Source organism: Xyrauchen texanus, chromosome 33 (assembly GCF_025860055.1).
Source record: "Xyrauchen texanus isolate HMW12.3.18 chromosome 33, RBS_HiC_50CHRs, whole genome shotgun sequence".
NCBI classification, from domain to species: Eukaryota; Metazoa; Chordata; class Actinopteri; order Cypriniformes; family Catostomidae; genus Xyrauchen; species Xyrauchen texanus.
The window spans coordinates 20,867,178-20,879,799 of record NC_068308.1 but is presented as its reverse complement, the minus strand read 5'-3'; the positions used below and the strand labels follow the sequence as shown (position 1 = coordinate 20,879,799).

Below are 12,622 nucleotides of genomic sequence, written 5' to 3'. Positions count from 1 at the left end.
TGAGGCTAATGCTAGACTCTCTAAATTTGTGATCATATATTCATGTAGTATATTATGGGTTGTTTCTAACAAAACCTATCATATAGCTTCTGTAAACTTGGAGTATTACACACAAGTTGCATGGACTGCTTTTTTTTTAGCTTCAAAGCTTTCCACATTGCCATTGTAATGAAAAGACAGACTGAGATATTAATTAAAACATCTCCTTTTGGGTTCTGCATAAAAAAAAATTAAGATACAAGTTTGGAATGACATAAGGGTGAGTACATTATGACTATTTGTTTTTTGTTTTTGTTGAACTATCCCTTTAAGATTCTGAAGTAGTGGGGAGAGACAAGTGGAATGCAACAGATTTGCGTGTATTTTTGGGCACTCTCTTACATAACTCTGCCCCTTCTATCCCAGTGGAGAGCTGAGCCAGCTAGTCCTTTGATCACAACCAGATTTGATGTATCCAGAAACTCCTTTTTTCTTTGAACGAGTCATTGGCTGCATTACTTTTTCTTGTTTAATTTCTTTTACTCTCGCTTTTATCATTTTTATAAGACATACACATTAGAGAGTGAAGGGCATCGTCATGCACCTATATTTTTTTATAGGGGCATCCACTTTTATTGTAAGTGTATGATGTTTTTGTCTAGTTGTACTGTAGTTTTAGTTCAGTGTGTAAAGGGGACCCAGCTTCAAATCCCGAACTAATTTCGAATTTGTTTTAATATACCAAGCAAAATCACAGCTGAACTTTTTGTTGTATGGAAAAGAGCAGATTTGACATTTTGATAATACTCCTTTTGTGAACCATGGGAAAAAGTAATTAGAGTTTTGTGCTACAAAAGTATCCGTAAATGTCAACAGTATTTTTTGTTTAAAGCAAACGATCTGTGGAAGGTTCACCTCAGTTGGACTGACTAAATTTAGACATATATTTTAGTAAGTTTTATACAAACACTTTTTAACCCACAGTAATCATCCAACTTAATTATCAAAGAGGAATTTATTTGTTTTTAGAAGTTGTACTTGAAATCCACTTGGCTCTTAAGTTTAAAGGGGGCACATGCTTCTAGTGATGAGAGATTATTAGGGAGAGAGAAGGTAAACTAGTTCTGGAACCTGCGTCACCTGCATGAGCACTCAACGTGTCAGGAACACGTGCAACACTGCGCCGATGATTTTGTTGTTTTTGATGCTCACTCTTGCAAATTGTGATGACAGGCTTGTCACGTTAATGGAGCACTTGCAGCTGAATGTGTGCTAGTTAAAAATATAAAGTGATACCACAGGAATTGCAGCCATTAAATCGGAGCAAGACTTCCCTTGTGACATCTTTCTAGCAGATACTAGGGATGCATAAAACTACATATTTTCAAAATCGACTAGTTAGCGGGTTGACTGAATGACTAGATGACTAAACCATTTTGATGAAATCTGTTTAATTAGGCTGGTTTTGTAATAGATCACCCAAAAATGAAAATCGTGTCATAATATACTCATCGTCATGCTTTATGACATTCTTTCTTCTGTGATGTTAGGCAGAATGGAAAAACATATGGAATAAAGATTCAATGAAAGTGAATGGTGACTGAGGCTAACATTTTAACATCTCCTTTTTTGTTCCTTGTAAGAAAATAATCCATACAATAGGGCTGTCACTATCGTATCACTATCAGCCAAATTATTTAATAACTCAGAGTCCATAATGTGTTCTTGGTGTAGTCATGTTTGGCTAAAATATTTAATTAGCCTACGTTTTTTATGTACTCTACGATTGGATTGCAACTACAAAATTATTGTGGAAACAATATCTAAAGCAATAGACACCCAAAGCAGATCTATCATTGGCTACCCCAGCTGTGCCCAACTATTTTTCATTAACTAGCACAGCTTAGAACTCAAATATGGGATAACAGGCCATGGAAATAAAATAACAATAATATTTTATGGAGATAAAAAAAAAATGATTTGGTTCTTGTTGTTTTTTAATTATCACTCACATGCAACATGGATACAATAGGCTATTTACAATAATTGCATCGAGAGATGTTTTTAATCTCTTGTGTTGAGCTGGAGCAGTTACTGCCCAGATTGCAAAAGCTTGTCACTTGCAATGTACAATGCCCTTAAGCATCTGGACATTCAGTTCCTTTTTGAGTAAACACTGTTAAAAATTTCACATGTGAAGACTAGTCGTTACGCCCTCAGGTAAGCCTGTTTCATAATGCGTCTGTGTGGTGTAGAGACACACATTCATGTGGCTTTAACGGCAAGCACACATTTAGCTTTGACTGATAGCATACCGACCTGCGGCTTTATTCATTAAATAAGTTTCTCTGGGTTCCTACGTTCAGTTTTACAGTACGTGTGATAATGCCCATAATAAACTATCAAATATTTATCGAATTTTGGCATTGCAAACTATTGCAAATGTAATCATCATGAAATTGAATTTACATGAGGAGAAAGATAGCATTTGTATTCAAATTGTAATGAATTACCAGATAGCGGAACTCAATGGACATAGGACCGCAAATCTCATGTAGTCTTCCTAGTAAACTTACCGTGCTGTGTCCGGTGGGTTTGTGAAAACTGGATGTCTTCTTTTCAAGTGCTGTTGCATTGCTGAAGTGATGTTATGGTTTTTAAGGTTGACAGAGAACACATTTTATTTTATTTTTTTAATCAAAAGTGAAGTGCTCTAACATAGCTGACACCTCTTGCCACTTTTTTTTTTTATCTAATTCAATTAAGTAATCGTGACAGCCCTACCAAACAGGTTTGGAGCAACATGAGGGTGAGAAAACTATGATCAAATTTTCATTTTTGGGTGAACTATCCCTTGTAGGGATGTTAAACGGACTCTTGCATTCATAAACAGCCAGTTGAAGTGCAAAAGAATGGGAAAAAAAAATGTTGTGGTGTGGTGTGTTTAAAATCGATTTATAAAATGTCAAAAAATAATCTTATTCTTTATTTACTATGGCAGGCAAAGAGAAAGAGTCCGAAATGAATAAAATCCCAGATGCAGATTGTTCAACCAAAATACCAAAAATAACCATAAACAATCAAAGTTTGGTGCATAACGTGGGACTTTTAATTATAAACAAGCCTGAAAAACACTGGGGACTCTCATATTGAAATCATGAAAATACTGTCGGCATAGATTTTTACAGATAACCGATAGTTCCAAAAAGCAACTACCGGCACCGATTAATCGGTAAAAACAAATATATCGGTATACCTCTAATATATAATATAAACTAGTCGACCTCACTAATCGACAAGTCGACCATTGTTACCCATCCCTAACATATTCTAATGCCAATCTTCTCTTCTCTAACTCTCTTTCACTAGGTGGCTCGATGGCCCGAAAAGGAAGAGAAAGAACAGCCAGTGTTCGCTGAAGAGCATGTCTGGTAAGATGTCTCACATGTTTGCTGACAGAAGATAGTTATTTTATTGCCTAGAGCCATGGTCGTATGCTTGTCCCCTCCCCTGTGCTCCTAGATCACATCTCTGACTGCACACTTCTGAGAAACACACAGAAAACCCATAGGGGGAAGGGTGCTTTTAGTTGGTCTCGTGATTCTCCTCACATCGGCTCCTGCTTTGATGCTATCTAAATAGACTTGTTGTTGTCATGGGATGTCACTATATCTATATATTATTTTAGAAGGTAATAACTCATGTTAAAACAATCTCCCAGGCTAATAGGATATGTAAGGGATGGCTTTGTATTGGTTTGTGTAATGAGTGGCATTTTGTTTATTTATGAGTTTATTTTAGGAAGTCAGTGAAGTAGCCCCCAAGGAGGTCTGTAATATGTGGAGACAGTAAGCATTCCCACATTCCTATTCATCTTAATGTCAGTTGCTTGGCTGCCACAGAGGGCATTCAATGAATAAATAGACTTGTTGGCAGATAGAAACTCTTAGGGTGGCACACCAAAAAGTCTTGTTTGATGAGATTTAGTTAACGTCTTTAGTCACGCCATTTGGCATACATTGAATAAAAATTGTTTAATTGTTTTACAAGAAACCTACTAATTTATCCCCCTAGGGATCACATACTTATAGTACTTCCCAGGGATCTTTTCAGATGTTGATGAAACAAGTTAAAATAGTCTTTTTTTTTTTTTTTTTTAATAGTGTTCCTTGTAGACTTCCATTCATTGTACACTACTAATATAGGTTAATAATGGGTTAATAATAATTATCTGAGCTTTAGTATCTTTCCAAGCTGTCCATTTGACCAGCTTTTTATTTAATGAAATGGTGGGCGTTAGACTGTTTCGCCTGTCTGTAAGCCTTATCTCTAACTACAGTTTGTTTCGTACATTTTTAAATGCCTCACAAATGGGAAGAAAGGCTTCTGCAGTTGATTGGCTTGAGATGAGAGACTTTGTTCCTCTCTGAAACACTGCCAGACTTAATCAAGTGACACTCTCAAAGCAAGAGCTCTTCAGGGCTTTCACCAGTCACAGTTAACAAGACTACAGAACTCTCTGAAGTAACTACCTTCCTTTTGATTTTACAATACAGTATACCTCAAATAGCTCTAGAGGTGTTTAACAAGCCGTTAATCTACTAAATGGCATGCCTTACCATAAATTATTATTGAGGACTTATATTGAGGTTTTATAGCTTTGAACAGGAAGAGATGTTACAACTAGCATGTTGTTTTCGGCTGGTCCCTTGGTATGTGCCCTGTGGTGTGGTTGTGCTGATGTTTGTAATTTTCAGTGCACATTAGTGGTTGACAGATATGAGTGCATATATATATATATATATATATATATACACACATACACTCACCTAAAGGATTATTAGGAACACCTGTTCAATTTCTCATTAATGCAATTATCTAATCAACCAATCACATGGCAGTTGCTTCAACGCATTTAGGGGTGTGGTCCTGGTCAAGACAATCTCCTGAACTCCAAACTGAATGTCAGAATGGGAAAGAAAGGTGATTTAAGCAATTTTGAGCGTGGCATGGTTGTTGGTGCCAGACGGGCCGGTCTGAGTATTTCACAATCTGCTCAGTTACTGGGATTTTCACGCACAACCATTTCTAGGGTTTACAAAGAATGGTGTGAAAAGGGAAAAACATCCAGTATGCGGCAGTCCTGTGGGCTGAAAATGCCTTGTTGATGCTAGAGGTCAGAGGAGAATTGGCCGACTGATTCAAGCTGATAGAAGAGCAACTTTGCCTGAAATAACCACTCGTTACAACCGAGGTATGCAGCAAAGCATTTGTGAAGCCACAACATGCACAACCTTGAGGCGGATGGGCTACAACAGCAGAAGACCCCACTGGGTACCACTCATCTCCACTACAAATAGGAAAAAGAGGCTACAATTTGCAAGAGCTCACCAAAATTGGACAGTTGAAGACTGGAAAAATGTTGCCTGGTCTGATGAGTCTCGATTTCTGTTGAGACATTCAGATGGTAGAGTCAGAATTTGGCGTAAACAGAATGAGAACATGGATCCATCATGCCTTGTTACCACTGTGCAGGCTGGTGGTGGTGGTGTAATGGTGTGGGGGATGTTTTCTTGGCACACTTTAGGATCCTTAGTGCCAATTGGGCATCGTTTAAATGCCACGGCCTACCTGAGCATTGTTTCTGACCATGTCCATCTCTTTATGGCCACCATGTACCCATCCTCTGATGGCTACTTCCAGCAGGATAATGCACCATGTCACAAAGCTTGAATCATTTCAAATTGGTTTCTTGAACATGACAATGAGTTCACTGTACTAAAATGGCCCCCACAGTCACCAGATCTCAACCCAATAGAGCATCTTTGGGATGTGGTGGAACGGAGCTTCGTGCCCTGGATGTGCATCCCACAAATCTCCATCAACTGCAAGATGCTATCCTATCAATATGGGCCAACATTTCTAAAAAATGCTTTCAGCACCTTGTTGAATCAATGCCACGTAGAATTAAGGCAGTTCTGAAGGTGAAAGGGGGTCAAACACAGTATTAGTATGGTGTTCCTAATAATCCTTTAGGTGAGTGTATATATATATATATATATATATATATATGCACTGAGCACTTTATTAGGAACACCTTTACACCTACTCGTTCATGCAATTATCTAAGCCAATTGTGTGGGCAGCAGTGCAATGCATAAAATCATGCAGATATGGGTCAGGAGCTTCAGTTATTGTTCACCATGTCATGAACCATGTCATGATTGTTGGTGCCTGATGGGCTGGTTTGAGTATTTATGTAACTGCTGATCTCCTGGGATTTTACTCAGAATGGTGCAATGAGAGAGGTCAATGGAGAACGACCAGACTGGTTCATGCTGAAAGAAAGGCTGCGATAACTCTGTTAATCACTCTGTACAATTGTAGTGAGCAGAATAGCATCTCATAAACTGAGACTGCAATGGACACAGGCTCACCAAAACTGGACAGTTGAAGACTGGAAATACGTAGCCTGGTCTGATGAATTTTGATTTCTGCTGAGGCACACAGATGTCAGAATTTGGCGCCTAAAGCATGAATCCATGGACCCAACCTGCCTTGTGTCAACAGTCCAGGCTGGTGGCGGGGGTGTCCTGGTGTGGGGAAAGTATTCTTGGCACAATTTGGGCCTGTTAATACCAATTAGTCATTGCTTTAATGTAACAGCCTATTTGGGTATTATTGCTGACAATGTTCATCCCTTCATGGGCACAATTTACCCATCTTCTAATGGCTACTTCCAGGATGATAATGCACCATGTCACAAAGCGAAATTTGTCTCAAACGGGTTTCATGAACATGAGATTGAGTTCACTGTTCTTTAGTAGCCTACACCTTTGGGATGTGGTAGAATGGCAGCTGACCAATCAGCAGAAATTGTTGATTTCCCAATTTAATTTGACTCAACTAGATTCCAATTTTGAATTGATTCAGTATCAATTCATTTGGAAATATTTCGGTCACAATGTCAACAGGCATGTTTCAATTACATTTACAACACTACATAATGTTCATTGAGACAAACACATGTTTCCAAAATTTTATTATTTCAAAATATTATGGCTAAGTTAACATAGCCTACAAAACAATATATATAATAATAATATAATGCAGCAACACAACAGAGGAGATGGTAGAATTTCTCCAGATTTGGAATGAGTAGCTAATTAAACAATTGTTATCAAGTCCTGAATACCAATTAAATAAAACAAGGCAAAATAAAAAAATCACAGTGTTTATTCAGAGAAATGATACACAGAAGAAAAGTGGTTAAATTATTAGTATTACTGTATTATTAATAAAGTTTTATTTAACATTATTTAACAATATATTATATGCACTGTAGTGGTGGTGGCGTAGTGGGCTAAACCACATAACTGTTAATCAGAAGGTCGCTGGTTTGATCCCCACAGCCACCACCATTGTGTTCTTGAGCAAGGCGCTTAACTCCAGGTTGCTCCTGGGGGATTGTCCCTGTAATAAGTGCACTGTAAGTCGCTTTGGATAAAAGCGTCTGCCAAATGCATAAATGTAAATGTATTATTGTTAAGTAAATTGTAGCGTTTGGTTACATTATATTTTGTGATTTCTGATACCTGATTAACTTCCGCCTCTAGCTGGTGAGGAGGCTTTTCAGATGGATAGCTGCATAAGTGAGGTGGGCCGATGGGCAGGAAAGTATAGCACAGGGAGTGATCATGTTACTTATGAGGACAGTTTATTTTCAATGAGAGGAGCGAATGGTCACAGAAATGAGCACCATCTAAATGACGGAGAGCACGCTACAAATAATGTTCATATTTGGTGGCATATTTATCAATTTCGGCAGCATTTTGCCACAACCCCACGCTAACTTCTGACCCATATTAACGACCATATTCCACCATTTGAAAACAGAAAGATTTGCATTAGTCTTTGATAAGGCTTTTGGTACATAGTAAGTATCACTTCTGTCAATAATCTAAAAATACACTCATGTTGTGGTGCAAAACCAAATGAGAATAAGAGTTACATGTATTTTAGGGTACATACCCAGCTACCTGGAGAAGGATGAGCCGTGTGTGGTGTGTGGAGACAAAGCAACCGGCTACCACTACCGCTGCATCACCTGCGAGGGCTGCAAGGTAAGACATATCTGATGTTGCTTGTAAACTTCCAAACACAAGCATGTATACCCTCCTCAGACCCCCACATGACTGCTGTGTCCATTTTCCATTTCCCTTTTTGATTTATATCTAGTAGTACCTAATACACAAGCAAAAAATCAAATCACTACCAACCATGTTAAAATAAAATGTAGAACTAGTAAAATCTAAATCAATGGACTGATTACCATTGTCCCATGTCTGCCAAACATGAGTGGTCCAAACATCTACTGCAGCCTGAAACTAAACTTTTAGTTGGATTTTAGTTTTGAATACACTTGAAAGCTATAGGATGCTCCTTTGCTACCGTGCTCCCTATTTAGTGAATGACTTAACCAGTGTGCTGTCTGTTAGGGCTGAAACGATTAGTTGAATTTATCGACAATGTTGTCAACAAAATTGTCTATAAACATTTTAGTTGTTGAATAGTCGTTTGATGTCATTTAACGTAACATGAGATCATAGAAAACTCTAATGATGCGCGTGAGAGCAGCACTGCAGCTCGTGCCTGACTGAGGAGAGGAAGAAAACACAGCTCAAATTCCAGATACACTCTAAATTTTCACAGCTTCAGGTGATGTAGATCACAAAGTATGAGGGAATTATGCAAAAATACCAAATACATAAATACAGCAGCACTCTCGTGGAATAACCGCATATGCCGCTCCTCTGAAGTAAAACGTATTTAATGCAGTTATATTTAATGCGTAATAGCTTTATTAAAGTTCAAATAATATGAAAGCAGATCATGTAAATAACTTCAAACTCCAAAAGTGCCATTTCTCTCTGTGGTCAGCGCCTCTTCTTTGAGTTGTACGAATGTCCCGATCCAAGGAGTGATTGACAGTGTGTCCGGCTGATGAACACTCCGTCACGGGGACACTTGTCCCTTGAGCATGGGCACTTGCTGCATCTAGATTATAACGTTATGGTTCGCAACTTATTGTATCATAATACAGTATATGTGTGACTGTGCATTTTGTATCGTGAAGAAAATTGGCAATACGCAGCTTTATTTTTTATTAGTATTTATTTTTTTATTTTTTTATTTTCTCCCCTTTTTCTCTCATATTTGGAATGCCCAATTCCCAATGCGCTCTAAGTCCTCGTGGTGGCATAGTGACCGTGGAGACATAGTGCGTGTGGAGACCACGAAGAGATTGCCACATGTGACACTACCCTCCCTAGCAATGGGCCAATTTGGTTGCTAAGGAGACCTGGCTGGAGTCACTCAGCACACCTTGGATTCGAACTTGCGACTCCAGGGGCGGTAGTCAGCGCCTTTACTCGCTGAGCTACCCATGCCCCCTATAAGAGTTTACTGGAACTTTATGAGTTAAAGATGGATTGAAGTAAACATAAAGGTGAGAGAGGGTAGTCTTCGCCCCATTATACACTGCAACAAAATATGTTTTCCAATATAAATACCTAAAACAAATTTTAAACAATTTACATTTACTTTAACAGCTATACTGCAGAGGAAAAATTGTTATCTGAGAATGTTGAATTAATATTAAAAATACTTATTACTTATTATAATAATCAGCTACGGGCTAATGATTAATCGTTGCAATAATCGCACCAATAGTCGAATAATCGTTCTAATAATCATTAGATTAGTCGATTATCAAAATTATCGTTAGTTGCAGCCCTACTGTCTGTCTGCATTGGTCTCAGAACAGTTTGAAATGCACCTTATTATCATCCTAAATCATAGGATGCATATAAAGCCTTTTGGTTGAACCCATTTCTTCTCAGTGTGAAAAAGCACATTAAATATAGGAATGGATTTACTAATGTTAATGAATAGAACCGTATTGTACAGTGATGGCAAAACAAAATATAATTTAATATAACAATATGTATATTAAAATGAAGCGATATGACCCACAGATGTGTTAAGAGTTGAAAGTTATTAAAAATAACGAACATGTTTTTTCTACTTTAAAACGTAAAGATTTTTCTTACCAGAGGCACTTTTATTGGCGCTGCATCTCTACGAGCGATTCACAGAAATCGACAGCATACTTTTGTGTAATGTGACTCTAGATCCTTGTGAACAGCATTCAATCCATTTTTATTCATTTAAATTATGCAAAATACAACATCCACGCATGTGGAAGTGGGGTCGCATGAGGAGTATTGGTTTCAGTAGTAGGTACCAATATCAAAACTACATGATACCAGTTTCGATACCTTTGCAAGATTAAATAGCAACTAATAAACACAATCCTTTAATTAATAAAGTTGAAAATTATTGCATTTAATGAAAATAATGGAAAGTAGCCATTACTAAAATCTTCACAGGGTTAATTTGACAGAAATCAATTAGGGTGTCAATGACTCACATCACAAGCCCAAAAGCACATTATCATCCTCCACTGTCTGTTTCTGTGTCTCTGAAGGGTGAAGGGAGTGAATTGTGAGTGACAACAGCTCCATGAAAGTGTTTGAATGCAACTTCTGTCTAAACATACTGATTTGAAAAGCAAACTGAGAGCTCACAGTTCTCCTTACTGATAAAAATACACATGCTAATATTGGACAGGAAGCGCATGGTTGACAGATAACACCATGTCAGACTGGCTGCCACTGATTTCCACCTCTCTCTCTCTCTCTCTCTCTCTCTTCTCTCAGGGGTTCTTCAGGCGCACCATCCAGAAGAACCTGCATCCCTCTTACTCGTGTAAGTACGATGGCTGCTGCATCATCGACAAGATCACACGCAACCAGTGCCAGCTGTGCCGCTTCAAGAAATGCATAGCAGTTGGCATGGCCATGGATCGTGAGTGACTCCAGACACTCTTATGCAAATAACATACAAAATTACTTGACTTGCAAAATAACATACACACACACACACACACACGAACACAAAGATAAATGCATGGAGTCATAACATGTGTTTGCATCAGAGACAGGCATTATGCCCTCCAATACCCCCTTACTGTGCAGAACTGAATTCTATCAGGCTAACACTTCGGCTTTGGGTTACAAAGCTCACAATCCTGATCTATTGTTATTATTTCTTTGATCAAGACATTGAACCTCAGTGTTTAACCTATATAGGCATGCACAATAGCAGACAGATACCTTGTGTGATAAACATGCAGCATCACAACAAATACATGCATAAGCACATGGAAAGACATACTGACAGACCCACGTGCAAGCATTCATCCTTCACAATCAAACCAAACAAAATCAGTGTAAGCTCACTGAATGCATGCACATATATCTACTGTATAACATTCTGCAAGAGGTTAGTGGATCGCAAATGCAGCCCTGCTCCACACATACAAAAATGCATGCTGACAGCAAATGTAAATTAATCTTATGCAAACTGAAGCGCTCTGCTCGGAATTGTATTAAACACTGCACACATGTACAGCACATGTTCAGCGTTCACCACAGTTCTTTTTTTCCCTGTCACTCCCTCTCTTTTTCTCTCCTTCAGTAATACTTTATGTCTCTGGATCCGTTTCCGCTTTGATATCTCCTTCATGCTCTCTCTCTTGTGCCTCCCGCCTCCATTCCGATATCTTGGGCCTTTTTTTCTGTCCACTTTATTGCATATTTACATTATGTAATGTACTATGTGTTACACTGTTTTTGCTTTGTTCTTTACACTGTCGTAACCAGTCATGACACGAAAAAAGCAGAAAGTGATAAAAGCTATCTATTCCATGTATATCTCAGTTTTTGTCCTAATGGACCATGACAGGGCAGGACATTTTGTTCTGCACTTGGATTATATTTCTGCAATGTTGTTAGCCCCTTTCACTTGAAATATCTTCAAAAACACTGTGCAGCAGTTTTGTGTTCAGCAGGGTTCCCACAGTCATGAAAAACCTGGAAATATCAGACAATTTCATTTGTTTACATGCACTTAAGAAAACTAAAAGGCTAATTATTTAATAATTTTTTTAATCCTTTCTTTGAATGAGCAGCGCTCATGTCCCTCCTCTCTGTGCCCTGCCATATTGTTATTGTACATTGTGTATCATCACTGTTTGTATCACCATTCTTAAACTCAATGTAAATATCTGTAAATATTTTGAGTAAAGTAAAAGAATCAGCATCAACGATACCTCTGTTTCTAGCATGTATAATTTCCAGCACTCACAATTATAGAAGTTAACCCATGTTTTTTTTTCTTTTTATTTATGAAACGTTCCTCCATACCCCTAGTAACATCTGAGAGAGTTTTTCTGAAAACAGCATTCTGAAGTGTCATGTAAGGCCATTTTACTTATGCTGCCTAAGGGATTCAGTGAAAGCACCTAGTTTTCTGCTTGAGAATGCGGCATAAGCAGCGTTCTTATACGTCTTTAAAGAGTTCTGCGTATGCATGGAAAAGACCAGATAACTAGTCATTGGATATAGCGATACATCATTGTGGTGAGCAGCGCGGGGTTGAGCTGCATCTGGGCAGAGTAAATAAATGTAAATAAATGTCTACATGTTTGTTAAGCCGTTCCCAGCTTCCTCCTGACAAT

The 12,622-nt window shown here is 38.2% G+C and overlaps 1 protein-coding gene across 1 annotated transcript in view; it reads left to right on the top strand.

Moving 5' to 3' along the window:
* Nucleotides 1–12,622, top strand: part of LOC127627027 (thyroid hormone receptor alpha) — a 97,349-nt gene that overhangs the window by 69,312 nt on the left and 15,415 nt on the right. The window contains exons 3-5 of the mRNA XM_052103227.1: nucleotides 3,349–3,410; nucleotides 8,002–8,102; nucleotides 10,761–10,908. Coding sequence (XP_051959187.1) covers nucleotides 3,349–3,410; nucleotides 8,002–8,102; nucleotides 10,761–10,908 — 311 coding nt within the window. The remainder of the gene's footprint in view (nucleotides 1–3,348; nucleotides 3,411–8,001; nucleotides 8,103–10,760; nucleotides 10,909–12,622) is intronic.